This window comes from Aotus nancymaae, unplaced genomic scaffold (assembly GCF_030222135.1).
Source record: "Aotus nancymaae isolate 86718 unplaced genomic scaffold, 86718_ANA_hifiasm-v0.15.2.pri h1tg000010l, whole genome shotgun sequence".
In the NCBI taxonomy this organism is placed as follows: Eukaryota; Metazoa; Chordata; class Mammalia; order Primates; family Aotidae; genus Aotus; species Aotus nancymaae.
The window spans coordinates 33942100-33963208 of record NW_026988421.1 but is presented as its reverse complement, the minus strand read 5'-3'; the positions used below and the strand labels follow the sequence as shown (position 1 = coordinate 33963208).

The following is a 21109-nucleotide window of genomic DNA, read 5'->3' as shown; positions in this document are numbered from 1 at the left end:
AAACAGTTAGAGAAAAATGTGATCAAACATATTGGCTACAACAGCTGGCTGTGCTCTGCATCATAAATAATTTAATCAAGTCCAACACAAATGATTTTGGACTATTCATGAATTGGCATTAACCATGCCATAACTCTTCTCCATTAATATGGATTAACAAGAGCAAAAACATAAACTTTTTTTTTTTAAATTAAAGAGTTATGGCAAATAACATAAGAACTAGCAAAATAAGCCATTCAAGAAACTATCATACCTAGAAATCATACTACCACAGTACCAACATGAGAAAAAGACAGAATAAAACTTCTAAATCCTATTTAGTCCCTTTAATTGTATTTAAAAGAACAAATTAAAATAAGATATGAAAAAAATGGAAGCAGAAGAATTTTTTAGATTGTTCTAAGCATCTTTTCATTCTCGAATCTGAAAAGTTGTACTATATAAAAGTTCTATTTTAGGCAAGTTTCATGTAAAGCATGGCAGTGTTAAAAATCCTTCAGGCAACAAGTGACCATAAAACTCGTATTAAAATCATTCTGTAAAAAATGGTTAAAACACATTTACATTATGTTCCAACATACAATCACCTTAACAGAGTCATTACATAAATTCTGATTATGCAAATTTTCCCCAATCTTAAATACTATAATACTTACCCCATATTGGTAAATCATCTATGTACATCTGGTACCAGTAGTGATTTTTTATGGCATATACAAATGCATCTCTCTTTTCTTTATCTAAATCAATTTCACAGTAAGTGGCTGGCATCACATCATCTGCATAAAGTAAAAATTGCAAATTAACCCACTAGTTTGCAAAATAGTTACATACAAAAAAACACAAGAAAAAAGCCAACATTTCCTAAACTTAAAACTTCTGTTCAGAATAGTTGAATCTGAGTGATAAATATGTGGGGGTTCAGTGTACTGTTCCTCCCTTTTTCTGTGTATCTTTAAGATTTTTTTATAATAAGAAAATTTTAATCATCTTTATTTTCAAACATTATCTTACTAAATGAAGAAATCATCCCTTATAAAAAGAAAATTATACAAGAAAATTTATAAATTAACTTTAAAATAAATTGATTTTAAAAAGAAAAATAAAAAAGCTTAAAACACATAAGAATGTTTTTATTTAATATATACAAAAGCTCAAGAATATGATCATAAACAGAGATAACCATTTCTGGCTATAAGATCTCTCTGAGATAAACATTCATTTTAACATTCTTGGAAAGACAAGTCACTAGAAGCCACAGATTCTATGAAAACACCCAGTGACTATTCATAAGTAGGAAAATTAAAAGGCAAACTTCTATTCAGCAAGCATCACTATTTATAAATTGCCTTGAAGTCCCCTAAAGATGAGTCATTTTCCACCCTTGACTGCTTTCAAAAATACTGTTACTATAATTCTATTCAGATGGTTTCTAACTTAATAAACCTAGTATTTCAAAATGTACTTATGTTTCTAATAAAACAGAAGAAAATTTTAAAAAAACCTACAAATACTCAACATGTCAATCAAAAGAAGTTGTTTTGGTATATTAGTAGCAATTAGAAAAAAAATTAAGAAATCATTCTGAACAAGAACACAAAAGGAAACACAAGTTTGTTTTTAACTTCTATACTATATTTGTACTATGATATTGGTTATTTGGAATATGAAATGAAATTTCTCTAAAGAAACATTATTAAACTTTCTACTGATCAAAAGTTCTTAAACATAAATTGTAGCTAAATCATTAATTTAATGGCTCAAAGAAATAACAATCTAATTTATAACTCAAGATATGCAGCAATACGTCTCCCCAACCTTCAACAGAGAGAACAGCTTCCCATATTTTAGACCAGCCTAGAGTGGACACCCCAAAACTACAACACCAAAGATGGCAGTAAACACTGAAGTCCCATGGAAGAATGTCAGAGAAATACTTCCTCACCCTCAAAGTATGAGAAGATTAATTTGTCGCCAACGATTCCCAGATAGATTTTCTTTCTGCCCAAGCCCTCCTAGGCAGCAAGAATTTAAGAGTTTTATGATGGCTTAAAAACAAACAATTAAACAAAACGGAGGCTGAGCAGTGAAGCAATGGAAGGTTAAAAAATGAGACTGCTTCAAAGGGTTTCTACAGCAGGAGCTAGAAAAACTGGCAGCAAGAGGTCCTCAAATGGGATATCCATGGAGTGACATAATGAACAAAAGGCAGCAGGCAACTGTAGCTACAGAAGGGATACTCAGAATCAAAGGAAGGTCCAAGCTTAAGGGACAACAAATGACCATAGTGGCAGTAGGAGACCTCACAGCTACCTCTGCAAAGCCACTGAATTCCTTGTCGTTAGAAACAAAAAATTCATTTTTAATGGTCATTAACAATGTGGTAGATTTAGTAGGAAGCTCTGAAATATACAGTATGGCATGTATCTGTATAACGCTTTTTTTTTTTTTTTTTTTTTGAGACGGAGTTTCACTCTTGTTGTCCAAGCCCGAGTGCAATGATACGATCTCGGCTCACTGCAACCTACACTTCCTGGGTTCAAGCAATTCTCCTGCCTGAGCCTCCCAAGTAGCTGGGATTACTACAGGCATGTGCCACCACACCCAGCTAATTTTTTTTTTTTATTTTTAGAAGAAATGGGGTTTCACCATGTTAGCCAGGCTGGTCCTGAACTCCTGACCTAAGATGATCTGCCTGCCTCGGCCTCCCAAAGTGCTGGGATTACAGGCATGAGCCACCACGCCTGGCCAATCTGTATAAAGCTTTTAAAAGATTTCTCAATCTGAACTTTAGTCCAACCAATTCTTTGTTTCCCAACTGATCTCTCTGCCTCTACACTCAAGCCAAACTCAATTCCCACACACCTTGTACTTTCTTGGCCTCTGAACTTTTTTGCTCATGCTGTCAACGCTACCAACAATGTCCAATCTAAAATCCCCTCCATCCCCCAACCCTTGCCTCCACAAAGGAATCTCTTATTCCCCACTCCCCACACTTCTCATACCCACTCCCACAACTCCTTTACAGCATGTAGGCCTATACCATTTTCTACCTCATACCACTATCTTGCTCCTCAAAAACACCATTAGGTCCTGAGTGCTTTGTCCATAACTGATTATATCCTTTTACTCTCCAGCCATGCCTGCTTTAGTACCCTGCACAGACTAGGCACTAAACAAATAAACAAAAAATTTTAAGAGCATAATTTTCCACTTATTTGGCAAAGGAAACCACTAGGCATATTAGGGTATCTACCTATATATGCATCTGTGTATGAAGAGTGTGTATGTCTGTACAGAAGGAGAAAATGCCAATTTATAAACAAATGAAATTTTTGAACAGAGTCCCTCAGAAGGACTGACGAAGAGGTCTTGAAGAATATCATCAACTCACGTAAAATCTAGAAACGAAGCATGTTAAAAGGGAAAATCTATTATCATGACAGGCTATATACAAAGGGTGTTGGTTGGTCATATTTTAATGAAATTCCTCTTCCAGGCAGGTAGACAAATACAAACATCACAAATAAGAGTCTCTGGCTGCCCAACTGAAACAGCATTTCCCTCAGGAAGGAGACAATTTGAAAATAACTAATGCAAGTGTATGAATATGCCAAATCATTATTCAGCATTCTATATATCTGGAAAACAATCTGAAAAATCTACCAGCATAAATCTGTGCTTTAAAATTATAACAGGCTATATCTTTCAAAGATGAAACACACATCCATGAATTCTGAAAAAGAGGCAATTCAGATTTTACTAATGTAAATAGTTTTTACGAGGGAAAAACAAAGTAGGAAAGTGGCAAATGTTAATCTCATTATTTAAACAGAAAGCAAGGTTAGACAGATTCTGGAAACTATGTACCAATAATCTACCATCAATTCCCAATAAAACTCTAGACTAATAATTGAATAGGCAGTAAATGCACTCAGAAAAGAAAGTGATAATTATTCATCAGTTCTCTAAGAACACAGTATGCCACACTTTGTTTACTTTCTCTTCTGATAACATTGCATTTGGAAAATGAGAAATAGTCTACCTCTAACTCAGCAGCACTTAGCAAAGTCTCTCATGAAAGAAATCAGTATAGAAAAATGTATAGAGAAATGGGCAGAAAGGTGAGTTTTAGTCTGAGTTCTAGTATCTACTAGCTATGTGAATAAAAAGCAAGTTATTTAACTTCCATGAACCTCTCAGCTCCCTTAACAGAGATAGCATCTACGCTATCTCCTTCCCAGAGTTAAGAATTGAAAGCATCAGGCCAAGTGCAGTGGCTCAAGCCTGGGATCTCGAGCTCAGCTCTTTGGGAGGCCCAAGACAGGCTGATCTCTTCAGCCCAGGAGTTTGAGACCAGCCTGAGCAACATGGCAAAACATCTTTACAAAAACCAGAAAAATTAGCCAGGCATGGTGGTGCATGCTTATAGTCCCAGCTCCTCAGGAGGCTAAGCCCGGGGAGGTCGAGGCTACAGTAAGCTGTGATCATGCCACTGCACTTCAGCCTGGGAGACAGTGAGATCCTGTCTCCAAAAAAAGAAAAAAAGGACTGAAAATGCCAATATATTCAAGGAAAGTGTTCTTAAGTTTCCTTGGGCCTTGCACCCCTTTGAGAATCTGATGAAAGTGATCTCTCCCTTGCCCACCCCCTGAAAATGCACATTCACACAAAATTAAGGTAGAATTTCAGAGGGCCTGAAGACCCCAGAAGCCAGAGCCTACCATAGAGCTGGAATGCAGTAAGATACTCAGTAACTGCTGAATGAACTAGAGGAAAACAAGAACTGGAAAAACTGGTATATTCACAGTTAATTAAATAACTATATAAAGAGTATTGATTGACCAACATGACCAGCAGTATAAACTGTGATTTTTTCTAAATGAGAATTTGGCATCATGTATCAAAAACTGCCTTAAATATGTTTACACCCTTTGATTCAGTAATTCAACTTCTAAGAATTTATCCTAATAACAGATTCAGAGATGCACTGGAAATACTTAAGTGCAAGGACAGCCAAAAGCATTGTTATTTCTGTTTTTTGGTTTTTTTTTTTTTTTGAGACAGAGTCTTTTGCTCTGTCGCCAGGCTGGAGTGCACTGGCGCAATTTCGGCTCACTGCAATCTCCACCTCCTGAGTTCAAGCAATTCTCCTGCCTCAGCCTCCCGAGTAGCTGGGACTACAGGCACACACCACTATGCCCAGCTAATTTTTGTATTTTTTAGTAGAGATGAGGTTTCACAATGTTGGCCAGGATGGTCTCAATCTCTTGACCTCGTGATCCGCCCACCTCGGCTTCCCAAAGTGCTGGGTAGGTGTGAGCCACCACGCCCGGCCAAGCATTGTTATTTCTAATAGCATAAAAAGAAAACCCTTCAAAGAAAGATGGAAGGATCAAAATATATAACTAGAAAATGGGGGTGGGGGGGATCACAGTATCCAAGTTATACAGTACGATGTAGCCACATTTTTAAAAGAATAATTAACAATATGGGGACAAGCTCATAAAATGTCAAGAGAAAAAAGCAGAAAAAAAACTATATATAATTTACTAAATGAGTTAGAATGTGCTTAAAACAGCATCTGGCACATAATAAGCACTATATAAGGATGTGTTAAATAAACTTTAAAAAATCATATATATAATGAACTCAATTTTCACGTTTTAAAACAATGTGGATAAACAGAAAGAAAGACAGAAGGACTAAAGAAAATACAACAAAATGTTAATGGTAATTCAGATTTATATTTTCCTATAGTTCCTAAACTATGTATTTGAACTTGTATCACTGTTAAAATCAGAAAAATACATATGCATATGCATTCCTTTAAAAAACAAAAACAGAGATGTCAATCTGAAGGAGAACAATGTTATCAATGGTTTGAATAAAAACTTGCAAAAAGCCCATATTTATCAAATCTGCAGTTAGTACAAGTTAGAAGAAATCAGTAATAAGAATTGACAAATTTCAGATTCAAATTATTTGCTCTGGCTAAAACACTTTGGTTGAAACCAACAGGACAAAATATTGTACCAAGTTCCCAGACTTCCACTTAAACAAGGGAGATTTAACCACAAGTATGTTTCCTCTCTCTCTTAAAACCCATAAAAATGTCAGTGAAGGAATAAAAAGGATGTTAAGTCCACAAAGACAAAAAGAAGAGCAGACAGTGGGGAAAACATTTTTTTTTTTTTTTGAGACAGAGTTTCGCTCGTCACCCAGGCTGGAGTGCAATGGTGCAATCTAGGCTCACTGTGACCTCCGCCTTCTGAATTCAAGCAATTCTCACGCCTCAGTCTCCCGAGTATGTGGGATTACAGACACTCGCCACCATGCCTAGCTAATTTTTGTACTTTTTGGTAGAGACAGGGTTTCACCATGTTGGCCAGGCTGGTCTCGAACTCCTGACCTCAGGTGATCCACCCACCTCAGCCTCCCAAAGTGCTGGAATTATAGGTGTGAGCTACCACACCTGGCTGTGAGGAAAAGATTTAAACAAATTTTTAGAAAATGGAAAACAGCTGTAAGATGACAAACTACTAATAAACCAGGAGAAACCGTAACAGGGGAATGATGCCTGTAAGGGAGGGAATTGGTGTCACAGAGCCCAAAAGACACTCAGGACTTGGAAGCCCTACAGATCCCAAAAGCTAGGGGGACAGATACAGGACTGAACACAATGGGAATTATATTAAAATATTGAATATGTAAGTGGAGGGGCTGTATGGCCAGCTACCCTCCTCTACCCTTCATACAGCTAGACACATACTGTACCCTCACCTTAACCCTGTAGTAGACCAGTGGCACCTTCCTCTAGAGAACTTAAACCAGAGAGGCTCCAGAATCAGGGACAGCAGGAACAGCAGAAGCTAGGGACTGAAAACAGCATGGGGGGATTACCTGAAGTAAACATCTTCAGGATGAATGAGTAAACCAGCCATTCCCCCAGTCCTTTTTCCTCACCCTTTGGCAATCCAGGCCTAAATCCCCCAGGCAGATATCTGGAGGTAAATACTGCATAGTGAAGATAAGAACAGCCAAGATTGAGAATCACTAAACTAAAAATATATAAGCCTCTAAACAGCCCTTGGCATCTCTCCATATCTGCAGTACTCTCAACTTACCAATTAATTCTAAAGAAAAAATACTTGTAAAATAATTTCAGCCCTCAGTTAAGTTGGGAAATTTAAGGAAGAAAATTCAAGGGAAGATCAATAAAATAAACAGAAGGAAGGAGTCCTGTAGAAGTCACTGATATTTCCACAATTAATAACCTTCATTATACTGTAGGAATTCTCAAATAGGGGAAGGGGCAGGATGGGTGAATGGTGATCTCTTCTGGTTAAGAATTACTATTCCAGATCATCTAATGTTCATAATGAACCAATTATCATAACAACAAGTAGGCACAAACCATCCAGGTAGTACACAATTTCTTAAAAGCATACTATGTCTTAATAGCTAAGAGTTCAATGGTAAACAAGAGTGCTACTATAATAGGCTAGTGCAGCAGCTTGGGGATAAATCAGTCTATAATCAATAAATAACATTTCATAATCGCAAATACAAAATCAAGTTGTATACGAACCCATACTATGTGCTATTAGTATTCTTAAGTACCATTTTTTAAATATCAACTATATACCAGGAACTTTGATAAATGCTCTATATGCATTCTCATTTAAACCTGACACTTCTATCAAATACATATTATTTCCTACACTTCACACATAAGCAATATGAGATCAAAGAAGTTGAATAATGTGCCCATGACCACAGAGGTAAGCAGGGGCAGACCTGAATGCATCAAGCCTCTCTGACTCTAAAGCACATGTTCTTTCCACACTATCATGGCAAGGTTCCAAGAGGTACCCTCTAAAATTGGAGGGTGATGAAATCAAACCAGGTTCAAAGATGCCCAATCTAAGTGTGCCCTTCTATATTTAATGTATTTTCTTAAAATGGTCTCAATTTAGCATGTTTGTCTAGTGCTAGAATATAAGATTATTAGCAAGAAAAAAGTTGTGTATAAAATCTTAAGTGAGAAGCATCCTTTATTAGAGTTAGACTATCATTAGTTCCTTAAAATAGTCTCTTTGGTAATCTTCATTTTACAAAATGATACCAATCCATGGAGCCTGACACAATCTACTAGGTTAAAAAAAAGATGTTGAGTTGCTGTAAAGGTTCCTCCCAGCACCACACGGCCATCACCATGGTGAAGGTGAGCAAAGAGGTCAAGCAGAGGCTGCAGCAGCTCTTCAAGGGGGGCCAGTTTGCTATGTGCTGGGGCTTTATCCCTCTTGTGATTTACCTGGGATTTAAGAGAGGTGCAGATCCTGGAATGCCTGAACCAACTGTTTTGAGCCTACTTTGGGGATAAAGGATTATTTGGTCTTCTGGATTTGGAAGCAATTAGCAGACAGCATGGAAGATGTATGCTCTGGCTCAGATAAGAGATGGGACATCATTCGGTTGCCAGTTTGATGGCATAAGGCTTGTCACAGATGAATCTGTAGCAGAGTGGAACTTGTACTAACTTATGATAGAATGTATCAGAATAAATGTTTTTAACAATGTTAAAAAAAAGATGTGTGTGTATGCATATGTAAACATGTATGTATGTGTACGTATAGTTTTTTCTGGTTTCACACTTCCAAAATTTTGTTTTATTTGAATATGCCTTCAAGAATCTTTAAAAGTCAAATATTTAAGAGATGAAAGATTAACAATATATGGTAAATATTTCTATAGCTCACAACAGACATAATGTTCCAGTTTCTATTACATTATTAGTATGCTATGATACACCATAAGTAAATCACTTTGTCTCTGGGCTTCTGGGAGAGAGAATTGGATGACACAATCTCTAAGGTGCATTCTTTTTTAAATGTTTGGTTATTGTAAGTGACAACCTAAAATACTTTTCAAAGCATGATCAACTTTATCTTTGAACACAGCAAGCAAAGGGCTACAGTAGAGGGAGAAGATAAATCTAATCAGCATTTACTATTTCATCTAGACCACTTAATTTAGCAGCTTCTTTAGCAGCATATCTATGCTGGGCGCGGAAACTTGGTAAAACCCCTAGGAATTAACAACTCTCAAGGAATAACACTTGGCTAGCTCTTTTTTTAATCTAAAGGTGCTTAGCTTAGTCTGAGAAGAAAATAAATCCCACTTCTCTACCCATGAAAACTATCTTCCTCTATTTAAATAATCTCTCCATCTCAGCCTCTAGGAACTAATAAAAGGGAGTTTAAAATTGCTGAATAAGTACTCTTCTTTAGTAAACACGGGTGAGGATCTCAAAAACTAATGAAATCTTTACACAATAACAAAGTAGGACTCAAGAGTTCTGCCTATTCTCTCTTGTTGGTTTCTCTTTAATAAATTAGAAATGTACACCAAATATGGAAAAAGACAAAGTAGATGTTTACGTATAGTACAAAGTCTCAAAGATCACATTTTGTAATTTCAGTTTTCTCCTTATTTGTGACTAAATACTTAAATTACCTAATTAAATTAAAACACAAGCCTCAAAGGTATGTTTACAGTGATTCATAAAATTACAGGCCATGCTACTGTGGTTTACATTTACAACGTAATTTTATAATTAAGCCCCGAAAACTATAAATGGGGAAATGGGGGAGGAAGAAGAATGTAAATATATACCATATACCTATTTTCAACAATAACTTATTAAAAACAAGAATAAAATTTAACAATAAAAATTAAAGTAACATTATCTTTAAAATCTCATTGACATTCTTTTCCCCAAAGTGCTAAAATAATAACATCTTTAGTACTAAAAATACCAGAAGTCAGTTACTATTCATCTTACATATGAAGACAATGAAATTAAAACTGCAGTAAAGAATTTTATCAAAATGAATACAGTACCAAAAAAAAAAAAAAAAAAAAAAAGAGGGGGATTAAAATCCAAAGCTCCCGTTTACAGGATCCATGATGTATTCAAAAACCAAGACATCTAATCGAAGATCCTGCAAATATTCAATCACTCAAGCTTCTGCTCACCATGCTAAAAATGCCTATCCAGGAAATATACTCTCTGATAAACTTCACAGAGAAAAATAAAAACTATAAACACACTCAAAGGACCTGATAAATAGATACTTACATAATAACTACATAAGGAGAAGTTTTACCCCCAAATTTAACAAGTCTTTTACTTAAAATTTAAACATCCTATAGGTATTAATAGAATTTAATACAACACTGATAAATACACGGTAAGTCTATGGTACAAGTTTGAATTTGAAGCTTTACACAAGAATTTTAAGTATCCACGCATCCCATTACAGCCTCAGACTTCCATAAATTACTTTGTTAAATATCTATGAAGGTCTTCCCAGGCCACAAGTGTCTAATAAGTAGGGGGTTTACTAGATAACACTTTTCAGAAGGAAATTTGTTAAGGAAATACAATTTTATTAACAGTCATCTATTTTATTATCTTATAAATATTCAAAGTAAATCTTTGTTAATTACTAATATACTTTCCTAAATGTAATACACTTCATTTACAAATTAAAACACATTTTAGAGTGTAAAGCAATGGTTCTCAACTGACAGCAATTAGCAACGTCTGGTGACTTTTTTGGTTTTCACAAATGGAAGGTGCTACTGGCGTCTGGGGAGTACAGGCCAGGGACTCTGCTAAATATCCTATAATGTGCCGGGCGCGGTGGCTCACGCCTGTAATCCCAGCACTTTGGGAGGCCGAGGTGGGTGGATCACGAGGTCAAGAGATCGAGACCATCCTGGTCAACATGGTGAAACCCCATCTCTACTAAAAATACAAAAAAAAATTAGCTGGGCATGGTGGCACGTGCCTGTAATCCCAGCTACTCAGGAGGCTGAGGCAGGAGAACTGCCTGAACCCAGGAGGCGGAGGTTGCGGTGAGCCGAGATAGTGCCATTGCACTCCAGCCTGGGTAACAAGAGCGAAACTCCGTCTCAAAAAAAAAAAAAAAAAAAAAAAAAAAAATCCTATAATGTACATGACAGCCCACATGACAAAGAATTATCCAACCCCAGTGTCAATAGTGCCAAAATTAAGAAACCCTTGTCTACAATCTGAACTGCATTGTAAGGACTACTAAGGTTTACTTACCTTTAAATTTAATATCCAGACCACTAAATTCCAATTCAACCCCTTGAAGTGCTTCTCCCAGAGTTTCATGGTAATGACTGATACTTTTTTTTGACCCCACACAGAATGGAAGTGAAAAGTACTTATATGTTTCTTGACGATTATGGTAGGGCCCAACAGTATTCATCCATAAGACAACTTCCTCTTTATCTTGATACTGAAACAAAAAAAGCAAACAATAATTAAAAAAAAAAAAAAACTAATTCAAATTAAGGGAATATGTTATGTGTTCTAAACAAAAGTGCATTGTCTCTGTTCAGGAAGCTATAAAATAAAATACTGGAAGCTTAATCTGATGATGAATGTCTGCATCTTAAAAATGAAACTTAGTGAATTTTAGAATTATATCCTGATTGTAGTCTCAGTCAGATACACCTTTTCCAAACTTTGTTTTATAGAGACAGTGTTTAAACTAAGTCTAATAGTGCATAAAAGTATGTCTATTATTTACATTTATACTATCAAATAATGGCAAATTTGCAACCATCACGATTTACCATGCTAACATGGACAATGAAAGAGGAAACAAAATCAGTAGTTTATCCGTTTATCCAGAATCTCATGTTAATCAATAAATTAAAAAAAAAAAAAAGAAACCTAATGTTGCCAGCAAGCATGAATAAAATTTCATCTCCTTGTGAGACTTTCACACAGCCACTGGTCAAAATACTACAGAGGACAGAAATGACCAAATACAAGGAAGAAGACTACTATGGAAACTTCACAAGTCCATTCAAGCCAACATTCTATCTTGTTAGCAGCCTGAAAGATACTCATAATATGGATATTTCTTTGAATAAGTAATTATGGCACTATACATCAGTGAATATCATACATAGCTAAATCTGAAGTGTAGTCCAATTATGACTTTGGGTAGTTTCAAGGTCCAAGTGGTAGGTCTGTTAAAGATTTCTAAGATCTCTACAAGTTTAAAGTTCCAATGATTCTGTGGAAACCAATTACCATGGTAATTTTAAAACTAGTGATTCTAATTACCAACATAAAGACAACACTGGATGCATTTAAATCAACTAACAGTACAGATGTTAATTCACTGAACACTTACTTACTAAGTGCCTAGCATGTGAAACAATTGTGTTTATAACTGAAGATACAGCTTTGAACAAGATGTGTTCCCTGCCCTACTGGGGGAAAGATGGGCACTGAACAAGCAGTAATAATAAGGTAGGTTGCTATGGAGCATATAATGGAGGAAGCTATCCAACTAGTCCACTATGAAATCCTTATCTCCAGTCCTCCATCTAAACTAGTTAATAAACAAACACTTTCAGTCAAAACCTAACATCTCCAAAACCAAACTCATCTACCCAAATTCACTTCCCCCAGCTATGTTTTTCTAATAGTACTACCATTCTCTCAGACATGGAGTCTCAATCCCCTAAACCCTCTGCACTCTAAGGAACCCAAAACATTAACTCATACATTCTTACCCAAAATATCTGCCTTTTTCTTTTGATTCACACAACTACTGCCCTAAGACTTAGACCTAGTCATCTCATGTTCAAATATAAATGCCTGATTGTTCAAATACAGCTAGGTCATTAAGGAAACAACAAATGATCTCACCCTTTGAATACCTATGTGACAGGTACCAAGCATTGTGTTAGGTATTAAGAATACAAAGGTAAGTAAACTAGTGTCCGTTTCCTTAAGTTCATAATCCACAGTGGAATCAGACAAGTAAATGATTAACAAAGAAAAAATAAGTATTATAATTAAGGTAATAAAGGACTATTGTGGCAACAATAAAGGAATGATTAAATTCACTTTGTCAGAGAAGGTCAGGACGAATAACAATTTGGAAAATCACAAGCTGTTTCAAGGGAGTTCAGAAAAACAACTGCAGATAATCTTCATGTAGGAAGTAATGAATCAAAGGTCTAAATATTAATGTATCTGTATATCCTCATTCATTACTATTCTTTTTATTTGGAGAGATTGACAAATATATGTATGTCCCCACTCTTTCATCCAATGCTCATGGTCACACAGCACTAATCAACCAAGGTATTCCTTTCTGCTGAACCTAGATATTGCCTCAGAGTTCTCAAAACAGTGCTCTAAACCAACCACTACCAGCTAACCAGAGTTGGTATTAGAATTAAAACCTGTTCATGGCTGGGTGCGGTGACTCACGCCTGTAATCCCAGCACCCTGGAATGCCGAGGCGAGTGGATCACTTAAAGTCAGGAGTTTGAGACCAACCTGGCCAACATGGTAAAACCCCATCTCTACTAAAAATACAAAAATTAGCTGGGTGTAGCACATGCCTGGAATCCCAGCTATCTGGGTGGTTGATGCAGGAGAATCACTGGAACCTGAGAGCTGGAGGCTGGAGGAAGCTGAGATAGCACCACTGCACTCCAGTCTGGGTGACAGAGCAAGACTCTGTCTCAAAAAAAAAAAAAAAAAACTATTCACCAATGCAAATACATATTTAATAAATTTGATGAGAAAATACCGAAGAAATACTGAAATATAAAGTTCACTGGCAATTTAGTAAAAGAAGTTTGAAGTATGTGAACTGATTGGTATGTACACTGACTGCAAGAGTACCTTTTCAGAAAAATAAGAAAGGGGAGGTAACATAATTCTTCTATTTAAGAGCAGAATGTTGAATGAGATGACCTATTAAAGGGCACCTTGCCATTAATTCTGCTGAGTCTGCAGAAATGTTATAAATGTAACTCGTGAAAATAAGCACAAAATACTTTTTCTAAAAATTCCAATACTTTTCCTTCAAAAATAGACAAAATTTTTAAAAATAAATACCTTTAAAAATAGGGCATCTATTTATTTTATACAAATTGAAACATAAACAATTTAGGATTAAAATAATTTAAGGGTCCTGGTCGATGTTAAACCACATATTCTGAAGTCACTTATTTTAAACATTTAGGAACTCTTAACAGAGTGGTAGAGTTGTGATGTGACGCCAGTACTGAAACAAAATTTATACCATTTTGTAGTCTTAAGATTCTTTCCAGAAAGAGGACTGAAATAGTAATTAGAAATACACATATTGAGAGTTTAGGATGAATAATAAAGCAAAAATAATGCTCTTTTTCTTTTATGTTGCTCCATATTATGCAGACTGTGGTTTAATACAACGAACTTAAAATGTTTACTTTTCATTGCAACCCTTGATTGTCCCTGAGAATATGCGCTTTCAAGACAAGATAGAGTTCTTTCTCGAGGGAAAATGTTTTAAAATATTTTGAAATCAGGGAATACCAAAAGACTTCACACAACTTCTGAAGGAGAAAACAAAACAAATTTTACCTTTCCTTTTCCTAAAGCTCTGACAAAGCCCCTGAGCTCCACTGTCTGTGAGAAGAGAGTGCCAGGCCCAGAAGAAGGTGGGGTGGAGTCACAGAAGCACAGCAGTGAATCAGGGGATCCCTAAGCATGATAATAATTCCTTCCATCTGAGGCTTCCCTGGGAAATGGCCAAGTGAGAGGAGGCCAATTCAGGATACCTGCATTCTTCACCTACTTATTTTCCAGCTCTCAGAAGAATCTCACTGCTACACTTAAGTCATCCACTCTGGTCAAAACAGTTTATGATACTGTCTTCCTCCCCTTTTCTGCTTCATCTTCTTTGTTTTGTCATTCCCCCAAATTTAGAATGCTCTCCTTTTCTCCACTTAGCCAAATTCTACTCATCCTTCCGAACTGCTCAAATCCTCCTTTTTCAAATCCTCAGGTAAAGCCTTAACTGATCAAACCCTAACATGACATGATCTCACCATTTTTGTAATAATAACATCACTAGCTCACAATAAGGACATATCATGAGCTAGATATAGTTTTAAGGTCTTTACATGAACATTTAAATAATCACCTCAAAACTCTATAAAATAGGTCCCATTATTTCCCTCATTTCAGAGACAAGGAAAAAAAAAACTAAAAACTAAAGAACAGAGATGTTAAATAATTTGTCCAATAACATATAACTAATCAGCATCAAGTTTAAAAGGCTAGGACTATATTTTTGCTAATCCCTAGTCAGCTTCACTCATTAAAGAGCAAAAAATTAAATCAAGGAAATATGAAAACAGTACAGGTATACAAAGGAACTAAAGACAGTCCTGAAAACTGTTAACTTTTCCACATGAGCCTTTAATCTGCCTGAAAGAAAATAACCTAAGAAGCTATTCACACTCTACTCTCAAAAGGAATAACTTTATTCTCAAGAAGTCACTAATGTTAGCCCTTCTTATTTAAATACTGTTTATGTGTTGAGGGGTATCAAAGTTTTCCTTCTTGACAGAGGTCATGAATTAATTTTTCTCAAGAGAAAAGCTTTAGAAGATAATATTGCTGACACAGTCATGTGAAATATGAATAAGAAATCACAATTTACATAGACAGGCAAAGGACTGAGGATTCAGAACAAGCACCCAAATGCCACCCTTCATTTTCATACAAAGGGGAAAAATGTATGTGTTTACTTCAAAATAAATGTTCCATAAATCATAATTTCAAAGCCTTTTAATTATTTATTAAAACACACTCAGAATTCTAATACAAATAAATTAGAAGTGTATTTTTGAATAGTCTCTTGAGATAACTATTCTCTCTCAAAAATAGCTTTGTACCTAAATAAATTTTCAGTCTATCATTGAGTAGAGCTGAAAATAGGATAACGAATTATGGCATTTAACAATCTACATTAGAGAACTCACAAATTCACTTGTAGTAAACAGCTTATACTCTTTATAAATCTTCAATAAGTTTTAAGAGTTCCTATATTCCCAACAGAGACAAAGACAGAAGGTTGCCATTTGCCAAAGTAAATCAAACAAAACATTTCTGAAATCACTCAGTGATATAATACAAAGCATTTATGAGGCAGAGGCTGAGAAAACACTTCTAGGCATCGGGTCTGTCCAACATTAGAAGTCCCAAGATTACCAGAAGTACACTGGACCACAGAGAAATAGGGAATTTTAGCCTAGGTAGGATCCCCAAATCAAAACAGGCATCCCAAGACTATGCATCTTAAATTAATAATGGCCTGAGTTTGTTTATTGTGCTTCCACATTGCATATCCTTGTCAGTAGTAGCTCCCTAATTATTCAAGTCATTCAGCAAGCACTAATCAAATATCATTTGTGCCAAGCACAGTGCTTGGGTATGTGACAGACCAAAAAAAAAAAAAAAAAATCTGACTTTGTGATCTTAAGGAAACAGAACCCACAAAAATTCAAGGCTGCAGTGCAAACCATAAAATGTTCCAAGATTCCTGCACCCCTAAGTGCTGGGTTTTTGGTGCTAACATCTTTACATATTATTACTATGGAAGTATATGTACAAGACAGGTAGAAAGATAAGACTAGGGATCAGGAAGCTCTGAGTCTTTCTGTGGCCTTGAGCAAGTCTCTGGACCTGTACAGGCCATTATGAAAATGAAGTGTTCTGGATTAAATCATCAAGTCTTTCTAGTTCTAAAATTCTATGATTCTCAATCTGAAATTGTTTTAATGGAGTCCTGTGGAATCTTCAGAGACACAGTAATCTAACTCTAGATGCTTCCAAGTGCTTTGATTTTCAGAAAACCAAAGCAGCATAAACAAACCTTTCACTAACTCTAAAGAAGCCTATGTCCCTTCAGTCACTTATTAAAAGCCTGTCTTCCACAAAAGTGTTAATTTTCATTTCAAACAACATGTCTGTAATGCATGTATGATTCAACTTTAAAAATTAAAAGGGGACATTGTTACATACTCTAGATATGTACATACAGACTCTATTAAGTTAATAACACAATTCCTTTTCAACACCCTTCAGAGAATATTAAAAGAACTTTGGATAAATAAGAACATAAAAAAAATATGGATCAGATGGCCACCTAAATCCTAATTCAGTAGGTACAGTTAAGAGAAATTAGGGGATCTGAAGAACAAGCATAGGACTAGCTACGTAATTTGTGGGGCCCAGTACAGAATAAAAATACAGGGCCCCTTGTTCAAAAATTTAAAACTTCAAGATGTTACAGCAGAGCATTAAAATAAGCTCTCACACAGTCTTGTGTGACTATTCAGGGCACGTGCTCACGAAGTCAACCCTCTCTCTCCTTAATGCTAACCCAAACATCTCAGTAACAACCCATTATGGAGCCAGATTCATCCCAGCACTTAGGCATTTAAGCACTTAAAAATCAATATGGAGAACTGCTCAATTTAATACCCAGTGCTTTACTATCTTATTTTTAATAAAAAGAGGAGTAGAGCATATGGCAGCTCACAGTATAAAAAGACTATCAACTCAGAATGCCTAGGTTCAAATCCCACCTCTACCCCTACCAGCTACGTGGTCTCGGCAGGTGACCTCACCGCTCTAGATTCACTTTCCCCATCTATAAAAAGGGCATATTACTCACCTCATAGGTTATTAATAGATAAATTAATATGTGTAAAGTACCTAGAACAGTGCACAGCCGGCCAGGCACGGTGGCTCACGCCTGTCATCCCAACATTTTGGGAGGCCAAGGCAGGTGTATCACCTGAGGTCAGGAATTCAAGACCAGCCTGGCCAATACGGTGAAACCCCATCTCTACTAAAAACACAAAAATTAGCCGGGCATGGTGATGAGCACCTGTAATCCCAGCTACTCAGGAGGCTGAGGCAAGAGAATTACTTGAACCCAGGAGGCGGAGGTTGCAGTGAGCTGAGCTCATGCCATTGCACTCCAGCCTGGGTGACAAGAGCAAAACTCCATCTCAAAAAAAAAAAAAAAAAAAAAGAACAGTGCATAGCCCATATTGCTACAAAAGACATACTAGCTATTACCTTTATCTGGAAACAATCTTCACAGGGAATCAATCTAAAAGGTAAGCTTTAGCTTCTCGAAGTTATTTCTTTGATAACTCAATTCCACATGTATTTACTAAACACCTACTCTATAACTTCCCTATAGCAACGTCTCCTCTTCCTTTAGTAGTATTCTCTCTACTGGCTACTTTTGCTTTCTTGATAGAAAAAAATAAAAATAAAAATAAATAAAAGTCACTTGACCATAGCCTTTTCAGTACTGTTATCCGGCTAAGGTGGATACTTAGTTTTTGAGAATTATTTTCAAGAAACTTAGAAAAAGCAAAAGATTTTGGCTAATAGTGAAAAGTAATATAAATGACACATTTGAAATTTATGCTTATATTTAAATGCTATTCTTCCTATGACTTTTTTTATCTTTTAAAAATAGGTATTTGGCCAGGCACAGTGGCTCATGCCTGTAATCCCAGCACTCTAGGGGGCCATGGCAGGGAGATCACTTGAGGCCAGGAGTTTCGAGTTCAAGATCAGCTGGGCCAAAACGGTGAAACCCTGTTTCTACTAAAAATACAAAAATTAGCCAGGTGTGGTAGTGCATGCCTGTAATCCCAGCTACCTGGCTGAGGCACGAGAATTGCTTGAGCACACGAGGCAGAGGTTGCAGCGAAGTGAGAGAGCGCCACTGCACTCCAGCCTGGGCAACAGAGTGAGACTCTGTCTCAAAAATAAACAAATAAATAATAGTTATTTAATAATGGGTAACCAAGTGAGGGCAGTTCAACATAGACATGAAGTAATATGGATTCTAAATTTCTTGTCTACCATCTCATATATACCATATTCTCTTTTGTGGCAGTGAACAAAAACCTTTTATCAAATATCTTATATTCAACTACTAGAATAAAAAATTAAAATAGTCCTAGCAATAAAACTTCATTGAAATTACATTTTAAATTTGTAAATTATTCAAAAGACTTTATATACATTCAATTTGTGAAATTTTAATTGTTTCCCTATTTAAAGCAGTGTCAGTCACTAAATGAAAAAGAATACAGTACCTTTTTTTGTCACTAACATATATGGTTAGAATACAGTACACTTTCAAGCTTATATGCCTGTATCATGCAACTACACATTGACAGAGTTCTGAGTTTCATATGGTAACTTTTCCTAAGTGTTTTTTTAAATTGGAAATATATTAGTAATAATACCATTAACCAAAATGATGGATGCCCACTGGAAATTTAAAAATAATCAAAAGACCCAAATCTATACATGGTCCCTGTATACTATGTGAAACATATACAGTTCTTAAATTTTGAGATAGAAGAAAATTTCTATCCTACAGAAGGAACAAAAAGAAATAGTTTCTGAGCTGTTTAACATCCCAACAAAATTATCCTAGGTGAAAAATCACAAGTACAGCACAAAAACATGTCACCAATTCAAGATTTGTCTCTAAACAAATATATACGTACGCAGGTAAGAAATTTCTGGCTGTGACTGAATGTAGAACAGCCAAAAGTTTAGAGCTTGTATTAGCTAAAATAAAAGCCCAGCTAGCCAAGGGATCAGGGGAAAGTTTTGTTGATTACAAATAAAATCCGGTCCATTAAACAGATAAGGACGATGGCTTCATCTTCTCACTTAACAGCAACGATACAAGACTCCCTCAGATCTTTCTTAGTACAAACACAACCTCTTATGGAACTCGTATCATTAATGGTAAAGATATTTTAAAAATTACTCATCAAGCAAATTCTCAATTTACCTGACTTTCCTGCCTTGCTCAAGTCTACCGTTCTGAAAACCAGAGTTACAGCCCTAAGTGAAAGCCACTTGAAGAGTCGTTAACATGCATGCTTTGATGTGCGAATGCCAATTAAATAAAGTGCCAATCAACTTTAGGCCAAAGGGACTGTTGCTGGCCCTGACCTGAAGACTGGGACCCTTTACTGTCAGAGCTGCCCTAGTTAGAGACTACCAGGATGGGAGCCTCACTTGGGTGCTGGAGGGTGAGGAGAAAGTTACAAGAAAGGCCTAAGAACTGAATGCGTGTAGGTTGGGTGTACTTACAAATAAGTGTAAACTGCTTTTCGGCTCAAGTTTATTAATGCTGCCCCACCCAGAGTATTAATCCGGTTTGGGCAGAAGCGGCCCAAAAAAGCCAAAGAGGACCTTAAAGTATAGGATATTTCCTGGTTAGTGTCTGCCGGGTAATCGTGATGTATCCATCTTCCTCAGCGTCGTAGCCCTCAGTAGCCAAACGGCAGTCTCCTTCCCTGGGGGGCAAAAGCCCCAAGCCCAGACTGCCTGTGGCCCTGCTCCCGCGGCGGGCGAACCCCGACCCTTCCAGGTTCCTTCCCGGCCTGGGGGTCCTAGGCCCCCCAGACCCCGGGGTGCGGCGCCACTGAGGCCCAGACCGGGGGAAGGAGGCCCCGGCTCTCGGGAGCGGAGCCTTGTCCCGGGAGCGCACGGAAATGCCTTCTCCACGCTCCCGGGGTTCCTGCTCCGCCAGGCCCAACCGGAAGGAGACCTCGGGCCGCCGCGGGGCTCCACTGGGCCGCCGGGCCTTCCAGGCTGCGCGGGGCTCGCCTCGGTGTACAACTAGGGAGCGAACCCGGGGCGGCCGCGCCGGCCGGGGCGCCTCACCGTGTGTTCGTGCTCGTCTGCCCGGGCCCGGGGCAGCAACAGCATCAACAGCGCGGCGGCCGCCGCCACCCCAGGAGCGCCAGGAGCGCCAGGCAGCGGCCTCATCCTCTGCGCCCCCACCGGCCCGGCGCCGGCCCACCGACTCCTCCTCCGCCGCCGCCTCCGCCGCGGCCGATTCGCATCCACGGGGCGCGGAGAGACGCACGGGGCCCGAGCCCAGCCGCTGCCTCCTCCGCCACCGCCGTCGCCGTCACCGTCACCGCCCGCTCCTGAGCTTCCCCCGCCCCCCGCGCCTCCTCAGCCTCTTCCTCTGACTCAGCCACGTCATCCGGCCACCCCGGCACGCGCCGGAAGTGCCTCGCTACGCCGGGCCGCAATCGCCGCCGAGCCAAGGGAGGGCCACGCAACCGCCGCCCGCGCGGCAACTGCTGCTTGGCTCCCGGGAGCCGCGGCGCGACCGATCTGGCGAGCACTGGGTCG

The 21109-nt window shown here is 37.8% G+C and overlaps 2 protein-coding genes across 2 annotated transcripts in view; one reads left to right on the top strand and one right to left on the bottom strand.

Annotated features, from left to right (window-relative positions):
• TM9SF3 (transmembrane 9 superfamily member 3) overlaps window positions 1–20734 on the bottom strand; it is a 70298-nt gene extending 49564 nt beyond the window's left edge. Inside the window, exons 1-3 of the mRNA XM_012439487.2 lie at window positions 20630–20734; window positions 11141–11336; window positions 657–779 (exon numbers count right to left, since the gene is read on the bottom strand). Of these exons, the coding sequence (XP_012294910.1) occupies window positions 657–779; window positions 11141–11336; window positions 20630–20734 (424 nt within the window). The remainder of the gene's footprint in view (window positions 1–656; window positions 780–11140; window positions 11337–20629) is intronic.
• Window positions 8219–8592, top strand: LOC110568722 (mitochondrial import receptor subunit TOM7 homolog). The gene has a single exon (XM_064373666.1). The coding sequence runs from the start codon at window positions 8219–8221 to the stop codon at window positions 8384–8386; it is 168 nt and encodes a 55-aa protein (XP_064229736.1). The 3' UTR covers window positions 8387–8592.
• Window positions 20735–21109: the final 375 nt, after the last annotated feature.

Bases quoted from the DNA above. Each gene is read 5' to 3' on its own strand.
- LOC110568722 (XM_064373666.1), top strand. From the start codon at position 8,219: ATGGTGAAGGTGAGCAAAGAGGTCAAGCAGAGGCTGCAGCAGCTCTTC.